At 42.5% G+C, this 23422-nt stretch overlaps 1 protein-coding gene across 8 annotated transcripts in view; it reads right to left on the bottom strand.

Moving 5' to 3' along the window:
* The window catches only part of FOXN3 (forkhead box N3), a 212171-nt gene that overhangs the window by 97459 nt on the left and 91290 nt on the right, over positions 1-23422 (bottom strand). For all 8 annotated transcript variants that reach the window (XM_039551731.1, XM_039551732.1, XM_019282005.3 and 5 more), the window contains one exon: positions 10078-10214. In XM_039551731.1, coding sequence (XP_039407665.1) covers positions 10078-10214 — 137 coding nt within the window. The remainder of the gene's footprint in view (positions 1-10077; positions 10215-23422) is intronic.

The raw sequence follows: 23422 nt of genomic DNA, 5'->3' as shown, positions 1-23422 counted from the left end.
CAAATGCCACCAGTAAGGACCATGCGCATACAGACTACTCTCAGGGACACCTGGAATGGAAAGAAAGCCAACAAGAGTTTCTTGAAATCTATCTAAAAACATGGCCCCTAAATTCTCACTTGTTTTTTGCTGTACCAAAACTGCCTGACAGAACTATGGCGTTTCCAAAATAAAGTCAAAACATCTGTGAAAAAATACAGTACAGATAATCAAATATAACCTCCAGAGTTTCATCAGAGCTTTACTGAAACAGGACAAGTGCAAGAGCTGAGCACTTCTGTTTTGCAAAGGGGAAAGGGAACAACCATTTTATCAAGCCACTGTAGCTCTGGACAAACTGGAGATGTACCTCTCACCTTCCCTTCTTTTACTCCAGAACAGGTGAATGTGTGAGGAAAACAATCTGTGTTCCCAGCCACAGAGAACTTTGAGGAGAATGGAAATTTCTCTACTAAGGACCCTCCAACACCTCCAAACCCAGTTTTTATGTAAGTACTTTATTCTGATGAAACGAGCAGCTTGATTTTCCCAAGTAAAAATTCAAAACCCAAGTGAAAAGAAGTTTTTGTATTAAGAAGGACTCTATGCTTTTTGTTTCAAAAGTTCAGAGAAAGACATTTTAATACCATTTAAGCCCTTTCTGCTTTTATTCATCTGAACCCTGGAGGTTCCTGTGAAAGGAAACAACTCTAGCAAAACCTGCAAGTTTTATTCCTACAAAAGCCAGTTCCATCAAAATAGGAGGAATATCACTTTTACTTAGGATCATGGAGAGGGCAGATTCACACACACTGAAAACTGGATACAATAGGAATCCAGGTGTCATGGTGATAGAGTTGTAAAAGCCAGAAAAAACACGGTCACAACCACGTGACATACAACCTGCATGTGACAACTCCAGCCTTGAGCTAAGGCTTTCTGACATCAGAAGTTAAGTCATAACTAATGATTACAAAAATCATGATTCAAGCATTCAAATACTAACAAAAGAAATTATGCCAAAATGTACTTTCTTCAAACAAATTAATAAACCTGCCTTCTCCAGAAAGAATACTAAAGTATATAGAGATACTACACTACCACCATACAGCACCCTGTATATACACATCCCAGAAAAAGTGGTTTGGTCAATAAAGATTCAGAAAGACTAATCCACTAAAACTTGTTTCAAATTTTTCATCTGAACACACATAGATACTGAAGAAATAGGACATCTGTGCTTTATAAAAAATAATTCACAGAAAGACTGACTGATACTTCGAGAAAAACTGGGTCTAATACACAGGCAGGGATTATGGATATACCCAATACAGGTATGAAATGAAACTGCACTTTCTTTTAACTCTGTGTATAAGATGATTGGAAATACTATTGGGGCACGCCTGGCTTAGTACATGGGTGACCCTTATAACCAGGAGATGAGGGAATCAGAGGATTTTGTTCAGAACAAACACCAGCTGGTCCGTGAAGTCCAAAGGTAAGTCTACCTTCCTCTGAAGTTCAAGGTCTTCCCAGCTGACCCAGAGCCCCGGCTGAGCATCCACCATCTAGCTCAGTTTTTTACCTCTGCTGGCTAACACAAGGCCAGATGGGCCACCTCAGTCACCTGGACACCACCTTGCTAGGACTCTCTACAGTCATACTGTGAGCAGCAGTGAAATGTGTCCCTCTTATGCTCTGCTTCCCACTAACACCATGCAGAGAAGAAGAGGAAATGGTTCTCACTGGCCATGCTCATCTCCTGGGACATTTCTCTGTGGACAACCAGGACCTTTATGGTACATCTGTCACCTTCTGTTACGACCTGGGAAGAAGATGGGTCACCTGCAATCAGCTCCTACAGCTCCTGGACTCAAGTAGACTATCCCAAGTCTGCCTGGCCTTTTCTCCTAGCCAAGGCCTTTGAACCTGTGTGCAAAACTGACATTCTCAAAGAAAGTTTACATACAGAACAAATTGGTTACACCACTACTGGGAGTTTTGCATAAACTACAACAGCTGCCTCACATTTTAAACATGTTCTCTATTGCCTAAAATATATTAAAATGCTAGGTGAGATGATGAAAGGTCCACACAGGTTTTTGTTTAAGAGGGAGCTGCAATTCTTCAAAAAAGTCAATGCCCCTTACTTTAAGTTTAAACAAATATTAAATAAACAATAAAGAGTTAAACTGTAGAATGCCTTAAAATCATAACCATTACGAGTAAAGCCATCCCTTACCTACTGCTTGAAAGATTCTCAAGTTATCTTAATATTTTTTACTCATAGTTTATCACTGCTAGCATAACATTAGAAACTGTTGTATGAACACCAGTCTTAAAATAGAGCTACAAGTAGCGTGACTTTCCCTGTCAATTTTTCTTTATACAAGCACCAAAGGAAAGGAAAGTCCAATAACTAATACAGAAGTGAAGAAAATCTAAAAGAAAAAGCAAGAGCATGATTAAAATGAAATTTAAAAATTTACCTGGAGTTACGGAAATACAAAAAAACTCTTCTTAATCCAACAGCAGTAAGATGTGACACACTATGATACCATTTGTGGCTTCCCAAGTTTCACAGGTCTGTTTTCAAATGCAGAAGTCAGATGATTTCCATGGCTGTAAAATTACATGACTAACAAACACGATGCTTGTGTCGACCACCATTCATTGCACAAACACTCCCTCCTGAGTCTTAATTTTCAACTACTAGAACTTCAGTGAACTGTTACTGAACACTGCACAGGCTTCCCCATCCACACAGCTGCTGCAGCTGTCACAGTGATGCAATAGCTATTAATGGGATGAAGGTGGGAGATCGGCTCACACTGCCCAGGGACCACAGACGATGTGTCCCTCACACCCTCTGCTTTCTGCTACACCACGTAGCTCATGCACTGGGCAACCCTGCCCTACCTGCACCAGCACATGCTCTGGGGACAGCAAGGAAGAGGGATGAGGAGCTGCAGAAGAACAAAGTCTCAGAAGCACAGCACCCACGTGCTTCAAGCTTCTGCAGGCAGCAACTCACAGCTCTATCAATGAGGCCACTCTAAAAATTTTCATACAGAAACACCCAGGGCTACAGAGGGTTTTACAAACAAAGTAACAAAAATTTCAAAACACATCCCTAGACTTTCTTTTTCCCATGAACTGAGTGGAAATATCTATGGTACCATTCCAAGTTATCTTTGGAATAAGGCTATATTTATCCACAGAAAGCACAGAGGAGGGGAAAAAGAGCCTAAGAAGCCAAGTAACTGGAAAGACGGTTCAACAAATGGAACTATGAAAAATAACAACACAGAGCAAGGAGCTGGTGTTTGCCTGGCATCTAGAGAAACATGACAGACTAAGGACCCTGCTTCACAGTACTTTACCAAAAGTCTACACACATGCAAACAGAAAAAGGCTCAACCAAATCTTCATGTATTTGGCCAATGGAAAACTTGACATTTCTTCTAATTTGGGGGTATGAATGAGAAAGAATTGAAAATATTTCAGCTGAGAAGGCTCAGAAGCATTCACTGATTTCGAGAGGAATGAAGATGTGATTAGAGGGTTATTTGTATCTCTACCAGCCATTCCTGCGTGAAACTACTGTGTTAGAGAGATCACATTCAGACTTTCTGCTTTTCTTTTTCTGTCCAGGATCTGTGGCCACCTTTTCCAAATTATCTTTCTTCCTTTCACATCCTTCATACCACAAGGTGGGAAAAAAAAAAAGGAAAAAAAAAAAAAAAAAGGGGCAAGAAGAAAAAAAGTGCCTTTTAAAAGGTAAGAAGAGTTGATCTGTTTTGTTTCCTGAAACTCTGTTCAGTGGGATCACAAAACTCTAATGGTTAGAGAACTGATAAGAATATGTTAGAAACCAAGTCCTGGACTGGCAAATCCTCAAATATTTATGCACTTATCAGTGCATTCACTCAAGCAAAAGTTCTCTTTGCTATTCATACCTGACACTGAACTAAACAAGTATTATCTAACTTGCCAGAAAACAGAAATAAAGCAGCATAATCCCAAAGTATAGATGCTCTCCAAATTAAGGCATGTGATGGTGCTTTAAAAGAACTTGTGTTCTCTGTGATCTCACAAACTACAAAACTACAGAAACAGCAAACCAAAAATTCCCTGAAGACTCCACCTTAACACCACACCAAGAGAAGAAAACTCATTCTGACTCTGCAGAGGAAGTAAAATGGTTAGATCATTCTTGACAAAGCGATTGCAATATGCACAGAAATTAGTATTAGACTGCCCTATGATCAGCTTCATTTCCTATCAAAAGCAGAAACAATAACACAGAATTAAAATCCATGTTTCCAGACTGCCAAGGACAACCATGTATTTTCTACATTCCTTCTTGCAGTGAGACATCCTGCGGAGTCTTTCAGTGAATGGGAAAAGGTTGTTTCACCAGCTTCCCCAAACGGCCACAGATATTTCTGATCTCAACTTATAAAGTGTACAGATAGGAAGGGTGCTTACAATTTGTCCAATATGATAACTTACAACTTCAGTGCAGGTTTAGCTTCAATAAACAACATGAAAGGCAGAAGCTGTGACAGTAAAATCAAAACCTGCAAATATTTGAAGGAGTTGTTCCAGCGGTTTCCTCAGCAGCTGATCTGTAACAGCCGCCCTCTCTAGAGAGGATATGAGAACACATGTCCGTTTCACATCCCTGGAACAGCTTCCAAGTTCCCCATCCTGAGGGAGCTGTATCCAAACTGCATCCCGACAGCACGTGGCAGTCCCGACACGACTGCTGGAGGTGCTGCTGCAGCAGTGCACAGCGACCTGGGGGTGTTGGTGCAGCGAGGGCCCTGCACAGGCACTGCCTGGGAGCTCCCACTGCAGGGCTGCACTGCACTTGGGAGGGCCTGTACTGGTGAGATGAAAGCAGAAAGCCAGGACTGAGTGGTAACACTGTGTGCTTTCAGTCTTAAAATAGACAAATGCAAATGTAAGCATGCCCAGGCCACCTCTCCTGCCATTTACCACAGGGGTCACAGTGATGGCCACCACTTTCTCAGAGTGATTTGTGAAACTTGGGTTTTCAGGAACAAAGCTTTAGCCACCATGTTTCACAAATCTTTCACTGTGTCTCTATGAATAAATTTCAGAAATTAGGCAAGAGTTCATAATTACAAAGTCCCCCTTTTTAATGTCAACCTTGGGATAAAGAATATTTTTATCAGAAAGAGGTATCAAAAGACAAGTCAATGGAGAAGTGAAGGAGCTCATGGCCTTTTTTGGGAATCCAATGGTAGCAAAAGGAAATGTCATAAAGAGACACTAAATTCAGTACAACAGAAGCCACTGCAAATTTTTCAAATCCCAGACTAGCAATGTTTCATAAAACATGTGGTCACTCATGGACCTGGAGGCTCTCTGTGATCCACTGGCCTACCTCTGTAACCCACACTTCAACAAGGGAAGCAGAATGGAAAACCAGATGACAAAGCCACGCACACTCAAATGAAATACTGTTCTGGGAATTGAATCCACACAAGCAGCAGAGGTGGTTTTTTGCTGACTCCTTGCAGGGCCTGTTTCTCCTCCATCACCAAGGCTGCAGCACTGTCTGGGAGCCCAGCAGCACAGTGAGGTGGCTCAGCAGCATCTGCTCCACAACCACCAGCAGATGCCACATACAGCGAATGGAATCTACACTACAACCACCAAAACTGTGCTGCAGGTTAGTTTTTGCTACACAGTCTCCTGTTAGCTTGAGCCCTGCAAGGCTCAAATCCTCTCTACAGAGGGCAGCCTGGCTGAACTGCAGTGATGGAGGCCAGAAGATGTATTTTTCTGACAGAAGTGCTATGATGTGCACAGGTGGACTCCATGTCCAAAGCCAAGCACAAGTCTAGTTCAGGTCTGTCTGGGGCCTCAATCCCTGCTGAAGCAGAACCAAGCTCACCCAAGGAGCTGTTCCAATGGGAAGGAGCAAACCAACAAGGAACCCAACAAAGCCTTTATGAACAGGCAGTCTGGGGCAGCTCAAGAAAGAAACATCTCTTTAGTTTCTATCTTGGTCATGTCAGCAATTTCAACAGTTACAGGACAGATCTGTCAACATTTGACACTGCTCTAACAAACTACAATTAGCAAAACACACTGAAAAAATGAAAAGCCATGAAATAATTATCCACACATCTATAAAGCCAATATTCCTGGGTATATAGTCACCCAAATTTTCAAGTATTTTTATTACTCTGTGAAAATAATAATTTCTGTTATTTTAGATTACATTTCCGGATAGTTTTCAGCAGGAGAAAGAGAAATACAATTGAGAAATAGCCCCATGTAATCTATGCAGAGAAAAATCCATTTCAAGATCTCCTCCAAACACTACTAGAAGAGAAAATCCCTCCCCACTTTTTTGAGTCAGAAAACTGGAAATAAAAAAAATAGATGAAGTATCGGGCACTGACTTGTACAGTTACTTAACCAAGTTTGTGTCTATAAATACATTTCAAAGTTGCTATTGCCAAAACAACTGTAAAATTTAAAAAGGAACACATTAGTCTAACACCCATTTTTCCACACCAGACAGACTTCTTCCTTTGTAATGATGTGCATCACTGTTAGTTTGCTCCTGAAATTCATCATGACATGCGTCATGACATATGCTTCAATTAGAAGAACCAGATTAAAACCCAACGGGTTTTGTTTGTTATGAGTATTGTTTTTGAAGAATACGCATCCAAACTATTCAAGATTAAATAATTCACCTTGTCATATTCTTCTCTTCTTACAGCTTACATATAATCTTTGCCCTGAATTGAACCAGCACTTCAGACAACTGCAGTCTTCCTGAAGTTCCTTCTTATGTAAAAACACAGCAAGGTTGCCTTTTCCCCCAAAATGTCTTCTATATACATGGAACCCAATGCAGTCCAAATACTGTTGCTTGAGTCATTTTTATCTCAAATGATACTGGTGTTACACTGACTCAGACACCTAAATGTGTGGGTTCACATCATGAAACTCCTTCATAAAAGGTCCACCCCTGTCATGTTTATGCAGGATGCTCTACAGAAGTCACGAAACTAAATTATCTGATGAAATTAACTCTGCTCAGAAAAGGAGAATTTGTGTGTTCAGTGATCATCTTGTCTGGGATATTTTTACAATGCATTCCTCCACTCTGTGCTCGATTCAACCCTAACTGCTTATGCAGATACTAAACAGAACACGTGATTCATTTGTGCATCTTTATTCTTTTAAAATATCTGATAAAGACAAGGAATAGGTCAATTTTCCCCTGTGGAATCACACCAACTGACCCTTATAAACCTTGTAATTCCTCCAATGAATCCCATTCCTAGAGACAGGAATAATACTGGCAAATTATCTAGTTCCAGATATATTTCATTAATATCAAGTGACATAGCTTCTCTTAGTTGTGGACTTCCATTACATGAGATAGACAGACAGCAAAACCTCTGCCACCCAAGGATTTTTTCTAAATGTATTGTCTTCACCATAAGAAAAATCTCCCTTCAAATTTGTTACCATGATGATGTATTGCTCTGGAGATCTGACTATGCTGGAGTGGATTTACATTTTCTACCCTTACTGAAGCCTTTGTTCACATGAGAAAGCAATCACTTACATATGGGATTACTGTTTTTTTCCAAATGCACAGGGAATGTTCAACTCGTTGAGAATCTATTGGAAATATATTCAGAAAATTACCATGTAACTGCCAATCCAGAATTAATTCAAAAGTCACTGATCGCCTAAACCAGCTTTACGTTGATGTTTCACTAGTCATTAGCAGCCAAATGAATAAATATTTTAGAATACTATGCAGAGATTAAGTTTTATTTAATAGTGGAAATACTGAAAGATAGCCAACTAAGAGTAACAGTGAGACCACAATTTCTTCATATAAAACCTGGCCTCCACTTGGTCTTTATTTGCAAAGCATTTGCTCCTGCAACCACACAAGCTCTTTGTTTTATGATGCAGTCATTACAAGGAAGACTCCAAAGCACTTGGCAGCACAAGCAGTGTAGCAGCAGCTTGGACATCCCATGGGTTTCAATGAGAAAAAGTTTCCTTTTCAGTTTTGGGACTTGCTTGTTGGTGTTCTGCTAGACCCCTCCTTCTCCCTTGCTCAGCTACTCTGGGCAGTGGCGAAAGCAGGTAGTGATCCAAACCCCTTTCTTAAATCCCATACTGTCTGGCACCTGCCAGTACACCTCTCTTCTCACGCTCATGAAAACAGGCTATGAGGTTCTGGACACCCACCCCATTGGAAGAGGGCAGCGTAACTTCTGCCCAAGGTCTGTGACTGTGCAGGCATCCTTTGCCACACACAGCAAGGACAGAGCAGCAGCAGGCACAAGGCTGTGCAGAATGAGGATGGGGAGCAGTGGGCACGTGACTGTGCAGGACACAGGGCTGCTACCCCACTGTGCGCTCCCTGACACCCAAACAGGGTGTCTCTAAGGGCTCATCCCTGCAAGGATTGCCCACAGAAGTGCTGCTGCATTGCTTCCTTCAGCCTAGCCTATAAGAGCTGTCTATGTCGTTGCTCCTGCCAGCAACATCTGTCACCAAATTGCACAGCAGTTCTTGCAAATCCAGCCCATTGAGTCAACAGTCACTTCAGCCATAAAACAAGGGGAGATCCTCTGGCTTTCAACTGCATGTATATGCTGGATTTTTTTGTTTGGGGGGATTAGAAGGTATCAAAATCCCTCCATTTCTATGTCAGATGTGCATTACACTTCTACTCAATAGGAGAATTTATCAATAAATCTGTATGAGCATAATTAAAATACTCTTTAAAAGGCAGCAGTAACAATAAAGCAAGGGCCAGGAAACATGCTTTGCTCAAATGCACAAATTACAGTTTTAATCCATTATCTAAATTTTTTATCTGTCCTTCTGCAGAGCACAGTAGTGGGGGGTCCTTCCACAGGTGTGACTAGAGACAGTGTTTCCCCAGCACCCCATGGGACACCAGGACAGCCGGGCTGCACCATCACCCCTGGTTTCCAGGGGAACATCCAGGGGACCAGGGGAATCCATCGGGGGGATCCCCGCGACACAAGAGCGGGCACCGGGTCCCCATTCCCAGCGCTGTGCCGGGACCACCGTTACCGCGGCAACGGCGCGGCCAAGCCCCGCGGCCCGGTGACGCGGCAGCGCCAGCCAGGCCCACGCGTTGCCGGGGAGATGCCCCGTCACCATGGCGACCATCACGCTGCCCTCCCTGGCCGCCGGCCTCAACGCTAACGCGGAAAAATAATAAAAACCACCACAGCCGCCACGAGAGCCGTCAGCGTCACCGCTCCATCCCTGCTGCTGCGGGCCCTGCTGCGGCTGGCTTATCGCACCTTCCCCATCCTGAGGGAGGTGAGCCAGCACGGGCCATAAGCGGCATTCCTGGCCCTTAGTAGCTTCCAAGAGAAAGCCGTTCTGCCAATGCTCAGCGCCTGCCTTCCTGCTTTCTGGATGGCAGCCATAGATGATGTCTCTTTGCTAACGCTGGTCATTAGTGAAGGCCAGATGAAAAAATGCAAAACAAATAGAAAAACCCCACTTCATGCCTGTTTCGCTGAAGCATAGGAGAAAATCCAGGCTAACCCTAAGGGCCACCACTGGCACCCATCACCACCAAGGGCTGGTCAAGCCACCTGGGCACTGGCTTACCTGGTGGACATCTCATGGCTGCACAGGCAACATTGGCCCTGCAGCTCTCCCAGGAAAAGAATGAACCCATCTCCTCTAAGTGAGTGAGGGAACTGTGCCTTCACCAAATGGGATAAGTGGGCTCTTCAGAATTCTCCATCTGCTTATCTGCATTTTAATTTCAGGCGTTCCTCTGTCAAGCAGCTAGGGAAGGAAGCCTGCAAGCTCTGCTGGGGAACTCGCTGGTGCCAGCAGGGGCATGGGCAGGTAAAAGGTGTCCTGGACACACTAAACAAGGCCAGGCCACCGCCGGTGCTCCTGGGATTTCTGCACTAGCACATTCCAAACTGCATTGCTTAATTACATTTAGCGTCTTACCCAAGAATCATACACAACACTGCAGGAAAACATTCAGAGTTGTAAAATGCATCTAGTTCTTACCTTTGATATGCCTGAGGAGATGTGGGAGGTGTATTGAACACATGCGAATATGGGTGATAGGGTGTCTTTTTCAAAGCCTGAATAAGATTTTGTCTATATTCTGGGTCTATACACCACAAGGACCCCTTTCCAATACTCTGCAAAGAGAAAAGAATTAAAAAAAAAAAATCAAATATTTGATCTGATGGCACAGCCTTATTTATTTAGTAGTTTTTGTCAGGAAAAGCAGTGAGTTTGGGTTTTTTGTCTGACAGAAGTGAACATAATTTGCTTGCCAGAGATTATTGCTCCATTAATAATGTTTTACGACTGTATGATTTAAATCACAATTCTGAGGGGGGGAAAAAGTAAGAATGAATGTTTGGTTGCTCTTTTCCCCCCCTCTCTCGTTACTAGTTAATATGATTTAATAATATCTGGCAATTTTCCCATCACCGCATATTGGAAAAATAAGAAGCTACAGTTAACTGTTAAACAGAAACTTTGAAGAAAAGTGCCTTGTTTTTGGAAGTGGTTTTCTTTTCCTTTTGCTGTTATACAAACAGAAACAAGGCTAAAAAGAAGGGGGTTAAACATCCTAGCAACTGTTTTAAAAATAAAACGACTTAATCCTCCAACCCACATGACATCAATGCCATTATACTACAAGAGGAAATTAATCATCTTTTCTCCCCAGAGGGGAAAAAAATACCCAAAACCCCCAAAACAAACCAACCAACCAAAACAAAAAAAGAGCCCACAGTACAATCAGAGTATAACCATTTAAGGGTGTTGTGAAATTGTGATCAGCTAAAACAACAGTTACTGTAATTACCCTTTCTGGACACATGGAACAACACAAGCGGTCAATCTGTAAGGCAAAGATTACACTAAAATTCAGTGTTTATTCTGCAGTTACAAGCAGTGCAATTTCATTGTCTCAATCCCATCAGAGATCAGGCTGACAATATTTTGGATTGGTCTGTGTGAGTTCTCAAACAAACATGAAAACTTTGCCTCAGCTTCACTATGAAAGCATATGGAATGATAGTTCAGGAGCAGTCTTGCTCTGCTTGAACATCCATAAAAACAAACACCAATCTTAACTGTTGACTGAACTCCAATGGCAGGCTTTCAAGACACGGTAAGATTTTTTGGTAAATGTTGATGTTTTCTGGAACCGGTGAGGGAGGCTGTATTACTGCCTCTAGCTGCTTTTCAACCCAGGACCATCCCTTTTCTCTGCTTCAACTTTTATCAGTGAAACAAAGCTCTCAGTCAACATGTTAAAGAACAAGCACGCACAGACACACACAGGAGTCACATCAGAAGAGGGACATTATTTTCTTAAACCGTACAGAAGACCAAAACCAGACACTTGTTTCCTTTCAAAAAACTTATTATTTTTGCCCTACCACCTTCTAAGCGCTCCTCTGCCTCATGGACAGCTTTAGGATACACAGTGCAACATGCAAAGTGCTTACAGAGAGTAAATCTGCACTAAATTCTCCTCCCCAAAAACAAATGAAAAAGGAAAGTCTTCCCCGATGTCACTGGATGGCTGTGTGTGCATCTAGAAAGTGCCCAGCACCACGTGAGACTTGTCTTGAAAGAAAAGGAGAGCAGCTAGCACAACCCACAGGAGCTGTGACAGTCTTCTGTCAGAAAGAAGCACGGCTGCTGGTGGACACGAAGAAGAAACTATTTTCTGCAAGCTGCTCTGGTAGAACAGGAGCATGGAGTCAAGACTCTTCAGGGTGGCTTCCAGGGTTCAAGCCCATCTGTCCTTTTACCTCCCAAAGGTGCCCTACAGGAAGCCACAGAAGAGTCTAAGGGGAGACATACTCCAGCACATGAACTGAAGCAAGGCCCTGATATGGCCAAAAAGCCCAAGACTCAAGGGGCCAGAGAGAGAGCAAGCAAGACTCTTCAGCTCTCATCTCAGCTGCTAGAGCCAACGACTGAAAGATCCAGTGCTGGTGTCAGTTGTGGAAACTGCACCACATATCTCAAACCAGTTTGCAAAAAGGAGGTTGTTACACTCAGCCCTCTTAGATATGGGACAATGAGCCAGAGACATGATACGCCAAGTAAGTGATTTTTAGGCAAAGGACAGATTCAAAAATAGAATCCAAACCTGCCAAATTCCACTTCCACGCTCTTATCCAAGACCCAGACTAAGAACATGAAATTTCCTTTTAAGCAAGCAATGAGCAAAACTAGGAACATTTTTCAGGAGAAAACCTTTGCTGGATTCCTTACTTCTTACAGCATGGGATAAGCTTATAAAAAAGCCACACTTAAATACCATCTACCTTATTTGTACTTACTGGAACACAACATATTGTTTTCAAACGTCTCTGTTTTTTCATTTACTTCCAAGACAGACTTTTCATCTACCTGGAAGAGATTTCTCCCCATCAGTTAGTTTAAGCTGAGTGCCTTACAATATGAAGTCACTACTTAAGAGTAACTTCAAAACCTTTCATTACTGCTAAGATGGATTTGTTTGGCTTGCCTATATTGTTGCAAAAGCCAAAAATAATCTCACTGAAAAACAGGAACTCTCACAAAAAATATTGAGAAGTACACTCCTTGTTAAAAAAAAAAAAAACCACTGGGAAGGCAGATTTGCTATATTTTCACTGCAACTGAGCTGACTTATCATTTACCAGCAAAAACAAATGTAATTTAAGGCAAAGATCGCCAACTTTGCGAAGTTCTCTTTTAAGACAGTTATTTTTGTTTTTCCACAATCACGTAACAGAGCATGAATAAAAAGGAAAACTGAAGTGACATCTGGTTAAGAAACCTTCTTGACTGTCAGGAGGTGTGAAGAGCTTTGTTAACTGTCTGTTCAGATGTGTCATTAGTCTTCCTATAAACTGAGCAATCACGGGAAAGGAAATCATTGGAGCTCAGACCCATCAGTTAGTGATTAATTTCCATCTTATGACACTTGGCGTGCTGCTCCTCCAAGCCAAAAGTCAATAGTGACTCCAATCAAAAACCAGCAAGGAAGGGTAAAAAAAAAAAAAAAAATCCCTGGATTACATTTGTCTCCCAGGCAACAAGTGACTGAGGACTGGATAACAGCCCCCTGATCATCTCAGCACTTGGGAGTGCTTTCAGACCTCCCGACATGCCACCTTCTCCCAGGGCCAGGCACAGCCACCTCCCTCCTGCCAACCACAGCTTACAGCTTCTGCACTGATTCCTGGTTAAGGTGATTAAAAAATGGGGAATGTCACTACAAGTCCTCTTCATGTAGTCCAAGAATAAACTACAGTTGAGGGTAAACTGTTTCAGAGGTGCTAACGGAGAGAGAGAGAAACATACAGAGTTACCCCATGAAAGTTTATGACTGAATACTTTATTTGAATAAAAAAAAAAAAACCTGAATATCTTTTATATTGAGAAATTGCTACTCCTTTTTATGTCACTTAATATATGTGCAGATTGTGCCACAATATTGTGTACTAACTCCCAATTTATTAAAAAATTTGCTCTCTCATGCCTCAAATACACAATTCTGATTCTCTCCCAGCCACTAAAGCCAGTGCATTGCCATGAAAAGGTACATGATACACTCAATGTTCAGTTATTTTTTCTTCCAATGGACTGCATGTAAAAGTTTAAAATACTACTTTACACAACCTATTAGTATCTAAACAAAAATGCTTGGTCATTTTTTAGAAGAATTGAAAAAAGATTAAAATTTTAAAATAATTAAAATGCTGCTTGTCAGCTCTTTCAGTTATTATAGCTGGGAGTTAATAGCATTATCCACCAGTAAAACTCCTCATTATAAAGATTTTGCCTGCATATACCCTGCAACTAACTACCTGGCCTCACACATTAGCTATTGTCTGCCCAAAGCTCAATTAAAAGAATTGTGTGTTGAGCTCTTTCCAAGACCGGTGGCTGGAAAAAGATGCACAACCCATTGTATTGGGTTTGCGTGGCCAGATTTTGGTACTGTGGAGGCTATGTCCATCTATATAAAAATTTCAGGTAATGTTTATTTGGAGAATTTTATTCCCTGGTTACTTTAGCACAGACCTGAAAGGTGTTAGGAATACAACCTTTTTCACAGAGTTGCTCTTTTCTGCCATACAAACAAGTCTGGCCAAAACAAAGCTTTGGGAAGAGAGAGGATACAGAAACCACAAAACATGGGCTCAGGGAGATGTTGGCATTTCCAAATTTCCCCTTCTGAAGCTCTGGTAACATGCTCACTTCGAATCTGCACCAGGGAGGAGCAGCGCCAGGCATCCACAGCTCTCACGGCAGCATCAGCACCGAGATGGTCCCCAAGGGAACAGAACCCTAAGGGAAATCTGCCAAAAGGGAGATTTTTTCCTCCCTGAGGTCTTGCATGTGCCTGGCCCTTCTTCCACAAAACCATTTCAGTCATTTTCCTCAAAGAAAACTGTTTTTCTCACACAATTTGATGTAATTTACACTCATTAAGCTGGCACACATGAAAGGTGTGACAAGCATCCACAGAGCTGTGGCAAAGCAGGGGACGGATGTGGGGAGCCAGGGAAGGGAACGGGAGCTCTCCCCTTCTGCAGCTGGAGCCCTGGTGACATCCTGATGCACCTCTTGAAACAGCACACTGAAAAAGGAAAATTAGGACTCTAGCTGGACACAAAGCAGCTTGTAAGACAAATGGCAAAACCAGTATGACATAGAGCAGGGGTACAGGGGAGAGCTGGGGTGAGCCGGGCAGCAAGGCTGGCAGACAGCCCTGAGGGAAAAGCCAGGCTGTGCATGGGAAACCAGACACCAAGATGCTGGGCACCAACACAATACACCCACGAGTGACTCCACAGCTCCACTCAGGCACCTAAGCTGTGACAGCAGCCTGAGAATTTTAAAACGGCTGAGTTAAGGACCTTGCTCGCAAACAGCTGCCCACTGAATAGATATGTATTTTACTTCTCCACTATCAAATCAGAAGGGGATGAGTGGCCATGGCTAGGCTTTTCTGAACCAAAATGTTCAGCAATATGAATCAGGCAGCTACACAGACTGAAAGGGTGCAGATGTACACCATCTGAGAGATATGTCACATTGGCTTCAGTAACCACAAAAGCAAAGAGAAAAAGCAAAAATTTCATATTACTCAAAAAGGGGCATTTCCAACTAACATCTGCAGCCCCAAGCTATCAAATACCGAAATCACGTCACTGTGACATCCGTCCCTGCCTGACTAGGTGTAGGTTGCTGCAGTCATTAACACAGGACCTGTGAATATCATTAAGGACACCTTCAGTGATGAGGAACCTTTCATTGCCAGTAATTCACCATCAAAAGGTTTTCTCTTGTGGATGAAACCTACTGCTGTTACAACAGGTGACCTCTTTAAAAGTAATAGTGGAGACATTACTGGCTATTAAAAGTTCTTACTTTAAAGAAATATTTATCCTGAGCTCATTGTGTCCAGTTGCGCTGCAACAGCATGCTTGAAGCAAACCTTTCGCATAGATTTGCCACCAAGCTTATCCATGGGAAAGCATGGAAGTGTTTCTATAGGATAAAAAGAACTGTATGATAGAACTATCCATGTCACCACGGAATTCAAAACAACCATTTGAGTAACTACATCCAGGACCAGAATCTGAAAAAGAAACTGTTTTACACCAGAAGCGCATTTCTTAACTTCTATGTCTGCACCACATCTAATGTAGCAGCGCAAAGCCATCAGCCACCTCCTCACAGACACTGCTGACACTGTTGACTGCTCACACCTGTGCAGGAAGCCTCTGAGGGTGGTGAGAGCACACTCAAGGCTGTCAGGCAGCAAGGACCTGCACAAGCACCCAAGAGAACAAGGCATGATGGAAGAGTCTACCCACAGAAGGAGCAGGGTATTTCACTCACCACCTGACACTGCAGTCACGCAGAAGACAGAGCAATTCTGGAAACCTTGACTAAAACAAGTTTCTGGTTGGCTCCCAAGAACAGCAAACTAACATCAGGAATTCCTCCTAAATACAAATTCCCCTTTTCTTGCCCTATGAAAAAATGTATTTAACAAGAAAAGTGAGGTATTTTCATGAGGAAATGGAGAAGCAGAAGGAAGGCAAGTAAAATACTTTCCAAATTGTACCTTATGACACCCTGTCTTCAACTCTGAAATGCAGCAAGAGGAACACAATAATCACTCCAAAATTCACCTCAGGAGAGAATGACTTGCTTAAATAACTTTCTTGTACTAAGCAAAGAAACGTGCCAAGTAACTTCAAAGCCATCCCACAATACAACATAGATTACACATCCTTCACTAAATACACCTCTACTCTTGAAGGTTTCAAGTGTTGTGCTGGCACTATGGGAAAAAAGCGGTTCATGACTGCAAAATTCACCAAGAGTAGAAGACGCAAGCCTGTTGTGACTACTGATGCGGTGTTGAATCAGCACTACGACAGCAAGGGCAGGGATGTTTTTCAATATCCAAGGAGAGAGAACCTGTGCAACCAGGAACACTGCTCAAAGGCCAGCTCTATGCCATTCACTTGCAGACAGCGATGACAAGAAAAATACGCCTTACTCTTTTTGGTTCAACTACCCATCTCTCATTTTAGTATCATGCTCCTCCAAATGAAGTGTATCACTGCTAAAATAGAACTAACTCAGAACTGTAGCTCCTTCATTCACATGAGGCAGAATTAGCATACTAGTATCAAAACTTGGAAAATATATTACATAACGAATTTTAAACTATTTGTCTGGCAAGTGCTCAGGAAGATTTAAGATTAGATGCCAGAGTTGGTCTGCTGGTTTGTTTAAAACTCTATTGCTTATCTTTACTCATTGGTATTTCAAGTTATCAATAAGGACATAATGTTGCTTGCTTTGCTCTCCTACATAGATTCTCCAGTTTTAAATAGTTTTTTATGGGTGGTCACAGATAATACTAAAACTTCACCCTCTACAACAGCTTGCATATACCTTGCATATGAGTCTGGTGGGTTCTCTAGTTACTCTGTTTTTTAAACAATTATTCACAGAAACACACAAAGCATTGAATCATCTGAGGTCAGCTACGTTTTTTCTGGGTTTTTTTTTGGTTTGGTTTTTGTTTTTTGGGTTTTTTTAAATTAAGAAGTACAACAGCTAAGGAATTCTTAAAGAAAGAAAAACAAAGCCACTGCCAACAATTCCTATTATTACAAAATGCATTCCTCAGATTCACTGCAAACTTACATAAAAATTACAAATAACTATTCATGCAGTTTAAGGACAGATTTTCTTCATTCTCTTTTAACATTTCTAGCACAGACCAGTGAAATTCTCTATGTCCAGCTTTAAAGAACTGCGCTACAGACCTTGACCGCATTTTAATGACAGTGACAACTGCTTACTAAGCTTTTAATTTTCATAAAAATCCCCCTGACCTACAAACTTAAGAGAGCTAGAAATTTCCCCTGCTCTTCCAAGGAAAGTTTGGCAATGTTAGGTGACGGCTTGACACCAAGCTGAAGTAAATCTGAAGTAGTATCTGCATGCAGCGTAACAAAACCCTCACAAACACTTCTCCTGCATGTTTTCAACGTTTTTTTCAGTAAAGCAGCAGTCACAGCTCAGCTCAAGCACAAAAGTGAAGAAGCGTGAAGAGACTAGCTAAAACACAATTACATGACCATAAACATATGCTCACCTAATGCATGAAATTGATGTTTTGATGGGAAAGCTTGCTGGAGTACAGTGTTCAACCCAAGTAAGCCAGTTGCATCAAAAAATCATCAGCATTTCTCAAGAAAACAACAGGTTGGGGCTTTTTAAATCTTATTTTGCTCCAAGTAAAAACATCCATTACTTCAAATCATGCAAGTCCAAGTCTTTGTTTTTGCACTCATCTCTTGGTATTCTAGCTCACTTGTTCAGTGAGCTACCCCAGCCACCAACCCAGCCATCAAGCTTTTAATCCCCTGATCTGACTTTATAAAAATGGCCCAGTTCTTCCCCAAGTGATGAAGCTGCATGAACCACCTCCATGTCTGCTGCTCTTCCAGTCACAAAATGGGCACTTGTCTTTCTGACTGCAGAGGCTGGGTGGATATATTACTTCCCTGAGAATAGAAGTATGGTTAGAGAGGAAAAGGACTACTTTATCTCAAAATGAAATAAAACAAAAAGGAAGCCAAGCATCCAAATAAACAATGATACAGGAATAAAGAGGCCAGATCAGCACTGAGAAGTAACAGCTGAGAAAAGGGAAGGCCGTGGTATTCCGTAGTCAAAAAACACAACCTATTTCAGAGGCAAGACGCAGTGCGATATTCTGTAACACAAGAAAGCGCCACCAAAATGGACTGTGTTAAAGGAGTTCAAGTCTCACCAGAGTAAGACATACCAGAAGTTTTCTTTGTACCTCTGGGCTTGTATGTGCTATCAGAGTGAAGGGCCCTGCCCTCTGCAGCCGTGCCTTCCGAGGCTGTCCCACCCCCTCCCCCACAAACCTGCAGAGAGAGCCCCATTAGCAGAGTGAAAGGCACAGATCCTATGGGCTTGTCCACCTGCCCCAGGTAGAGCAAAGAAACAGTGGGCACGGGACTGACTGCATTTGGGTTTTACACAAATGAAGGAATTCACGGGCTTTTAAGCAATTTTTTACCTCAGCACTTTCCCTCATGTGTACAGAGAAGTTAGGAATGTCTTCTAGTGCATGACTTAGACACCCAGCAAGTCTGAGCTGCAGCCAAAGACTGCCAACCCAAAGCATGTCTCCAGAGTCCAGGCTCCTGATCCTGCAAGGGGCACTTCAACAACAGGTCTGGAATGATTCTCTGTCATTATTTCAATCACAGTGACCCACTGCCCATGGGCACATCTGGTCCACTGCTCCTCCAGCACATGTCCATTAGTACAGGTAAGCCCACACAAAATGATTGCCTACATACAGCAGTGGATCTCCTACACCACATCAGCTTCCCACTGCCCTCATCATAAAACGATTCCTCCAACAGGCTCAGGAGGTGTTGCACTATGTCACCCAGTTCCAAGAGTCTTATTTAGCTTGTTAGATATGTCCTAGTTGAGTTCATATGCAAACCACCCTACGAAGCTATTAGGCTGCCACACGGAAATCCTGCAAGCAGCTGAAGAAAGCAGTGTCATTAACTGCCCTTAAACAACGCCTGGCTCCTATATAAAGTAGATGTTGTTTCATGCCAGTACCTAGCAACCCCAGACGTTGCCCGAAGTCTCTGCAGGCTAGGCAAAGTCTGGGTGCTGAAGAAGACAGGCTGAGAGACCGTGAGGGAGGAACAAAGTGCAAGATCAAACAGAAACACAGAGACTGGGCTGGGAAAGCAGCAGAGCCCAGAAGACAAGCCTGTAAGTGTGACAGGCCATCACAGGCATACTTGAGGAGATTAGGCAGCCAGTAGCATTAATAATGCTGTTTCAGCCTACAGAATTTCTGTGTATACATGGAAAGTGTAATTATCCCTACTCTATTGAAAAGAAAATTGAGAAGATGCAGAAACGAAAGAATAAAAAAATCCTCAAGGTCACCTATAAAATCCAAGGCAAAAAGGAAAAAAACCCCGAGACTCCAGACCAACAGCCCATTTAGTGGGGTGCGCTAATTTCATATTAGAGGTGCACTTATTTAAATACCCACTGGTGATCCATGCCCTTCATATTATCTATATCTACAACTGGAAAAGACATGAATTGCCTTTTCTTACAAATATATAGTTACATCATATATGAAAACGTAGGGACGATCTTAAAACACAACCCTTCACATAACAGATATTAAAAAAATTATTCAACACTTATATCTGTGCTAAAGGTTTGCAGGTCACTTTTTGCCTGTCACTGTATTAATGACAAAATAAGCCAGTAAGTGAATTTCCAGAGGAAGGGGTTAACAGCTAGCAGAAATGTGTGAGAGGGCATAGGTTGTACTAAATCCATTATCAGTGACAAACAAAAATAGAAATAAGGAAGACCTGACAAAAGCTAATGGATTTGCACCATTTCCCCCATAACTGTTTATTTAATGTATGGGTTTTCCTTGCTTAGTGTTTAATATTGGTTTGCATGATAGGCAACTTTGATAAATGGTTTGAGAGGCTCCCTGGATGTGGGGTTTCCAAGTGTTCCCCGGGCTCTTTACAGAAACAAAGCTGTGCTCCATCCCAAGCCCCACTCAGCAGCCTCAAAGGATCCCTGTCACCTCCAGAAGGCACACCCTGAAGAATAACCATCCTCCTGCAACAGAGACCTCAGTGCTACCCACACCCATCAACACACACATTACTTCAGCTACTTATATACACATTCTACTCTGCTTGTGTCCCATTTCTATGCTAGGTTCAGAGATACTTATTTTTTACTATCATTTCCTCCTCCTCCTTCTCATGGCTGAATGAAACCCCAGAAAGCAAAATAAAACATCTCCTCGTGCTGCAAACATCCTCCAAAATGAAGCAACTCATGACTGCAGTGAAGTTTTCATCTCATTCACACAGTCCAAATCAGCAAAAACACGTTGAAGCAGGGCCTCAACAGCCCAAATGTCATAAACTGAAACTTCATGGACTCAAAAAGTTCTGGGACTTCACCACAATTCGGCATTTTTGCAAGAAGCCTTCCACCCAAACACCAGGTACTACCACAAGCCTCTGGAGAAATTCCTCCTAAATTAAACAGTAAGATCAATGTCTCTGCAATGAAGACAAAACAGGGAAAGACCAGTTTAGCTCTAGGAGCAAACCAGCCTCCTGTGGGGAGGTCAAAACCCAGCAGCTACAGTAAGCACACTCCCTCTTAGACACTGGGCACTCTGGTGGGACTAGAAATGCAGTGCCTGTAAGAGAGGGCTTTCCTCACCTAGTGGGATTTGGCATCTCATTTTTACTGTAACCCAAACTGAGAAAGAAATCTCACCTGAGAGCCACACCACTGAAACCTACACATGGCCAGACAGAGAGCAACAAGCCCTCACTGGGACCATCTGCAGAGTCAGAACACTACCACCTAAGCAATAACCTCTTCCTGTGTCTTTCGAAGTGCTGGCCATAAAAGCCTTCCTGCGAGAGTCAAAAACACACCTCAATTGCACCAGAGCCTTCCAGCATAAGGAGGCTCCAATCTCAAGATGGCAAGAAAATTATATATGCAAGCAGAGGCAGGGAGCGGGCTGCTAAGCCACCTACCTGTCTCCATTGACTGCCATGCCACAGGTCACTACAAGCACCCTCTCCCAGTCCTAGCTGTACCTTTGGTCTCCTCTGGCAGCAGCGCATGAACGCACAAAGCTTCTTCCCACACCAGCTCCAGCCCATGGATGGCTGGAGATAGCCAGGGCCATGGCATTACCACAAGCAGAAACAGGAGATGCTGTGGCACATGGGTTAAATACAGCGTTTCCACCCTGGCAGCAAGGACAGTCCCCTCACCCTCCCTGAAAGGGCAGGGCAGCGGCACCCACTGTGCCACAGCTGGGGAACCTGCATCCAGCCCCAGGAGATGAGCAGCCTTCGAAGTCAGGGAGGGAGAAACAGGTGAGAATTGTCCTTCTGTCCTTCTGCATGCAGTAGCAGGGGGTGAAAGAAAGCTACATTGTCAGGTCTTATCCAAATCATCCTCAAGGTGGAGTAAGTTAAAAAGAACAATGCAGGTGCTTTTCACTGTGGAAGCCATTAATTCAGACATACTTATATTTTTTCCCACTTTTACTTTACATCTGCTGCAGAAGCAAAGGCTTGTAAAAGGAGTAAGAAGATGAACTTGCTTAGTCTTCAAAGTTTAATTCACAAGAAGCTTCATTAAAACTGTAAGAAGACTCCCTTTAATATTTATCTCTACACAGCCATCTCAAAAATAGACTTAACTATAGGACTTTTCTGTCTTGGGTTTTTTAGGTGACTGTGTTTTTGCAAGAATGGCTACACAGTTTGCAACTGGTAAAATACTAAAAGTGGCAGACAACAAAGCTTGGCATGGAAAACTTCTGCAGCATGAGCCACTCGATCAAGTGTATTTTAGAGTGGATAATCAGCATCTGTGAGCACCTCCATCAGTAAAGCATATCTGAAATTGTGCAGATAGTTTATTATTAAACACAGGAAAGTGATTACATTAGAGAAGTAATATCTGAACTCACTGCTGTGCAAAAAAGGAATATTTAAATCTACAATTTTTCCAAGGAAGCTAGCAAGTCCCTGATCAAAACCCACATCTTGGCAAGAATAGAATTCACAGGTTTATTCATGTTATTTCCTGGGCAGACTAGTTCTACATTAGCAGAGCATTAATCAAAGTCTAAATACTTAACAAATCCTGACTCAGCATAAATTATTCCTCTATTTAAAAGTCTACCTCATTTTTCCAGATGCCATTCCAAATCCCACAATGATTTTGCTATTTCATAGAAACAGTAAAGAAAAAGTGAGTTTCCTCAATTTCACAGGAGAGAATCAAAAGGCATGTGAGAGAGGCAGCAGCAGAGAGCCAGACTGCAAACTCACTGAAACAGACCCAGCAGAAATAGGAATGTTCGGGATGCTCTAAGCTGGTAGCAAACAGGATGTGAGCATCAGTCACTGTGTGCAGATAACAGGTTATTCAGAACAGCAAGTTCAGGCACAGACTGGGCCTTTTACCCAGTTAGGAAAGAGTGGGAGCAAGGAGGGGGTAAAAAACAGCTTTCAACCTACACACCACAGCCCGGCCTATTTGGGTTTTCCCTGGCTTCTTTTTAACTGAATTATCTCACAAGCAGTCATTTTTCATTTTCAGGTGTGATGTTCACAGGACGCCCCCATGAAACAGGAAGCCTGTGTGTGCTTGTAGTGTACTGAAAGAAGAAATGACAGGCTCCTCAGGAAAACGAGACACTAGACAACCTCAGCAGCACCAGCAGCCCTGAGAAGGGGACTGGGGCACTCGCTGAAAGACACACCATCTACGGAAAGAAGGATTTATGCTTGGCTTGAACAGAACAAGAAGAGAAACAGAGTTTGGAGAAGGTGAGGAGAAAATAAGTTGGATGGAGTCTAGAAACTTCAGGAAAAAAGCTGTGTCAACTTCTACATGGGACTAAGTCACCATCTTCACCTCCCACTCCTCGATGTTTACTAGGAAGCTATTACTCATTCTGATCATTGCATACAAAAAGGCTGTTGATCAATATTGCACAAGGATGATTAGTGATCAGTGATTAAACATCCGTGTATGAATTTATCTGACTTAACATGCCTGGAGTGGAAGGAAACAGGGAGAAACAACTTCTGAGCAGACTCCAGTAATGAAAATCGACAACTTGCCCAGCATCAGATGATGATGTTGTGAGGAGTTCAGAAGTAACAAGGAAGAGAAGATGTATGATATTCTCAGAAGG

Source organism: Corvus cornix, chromosome 5 (genome assembly GCF_000738735.6).
Source record: "Corvus cornix cornix isolate S_Up_H32 chromosome 5, ASM73873v5, whole genome shotgun sequence".
In the NCBI taxonomy this organism is placed as follows: Eukaryota; Metazoa; Chordata; class Aves; order Passeriformes; family Corvidae; genus Corvus; species Corvus cornix.
This window is presented reverse-complemented; position numbering and strand designations above follow the sequence as displayed.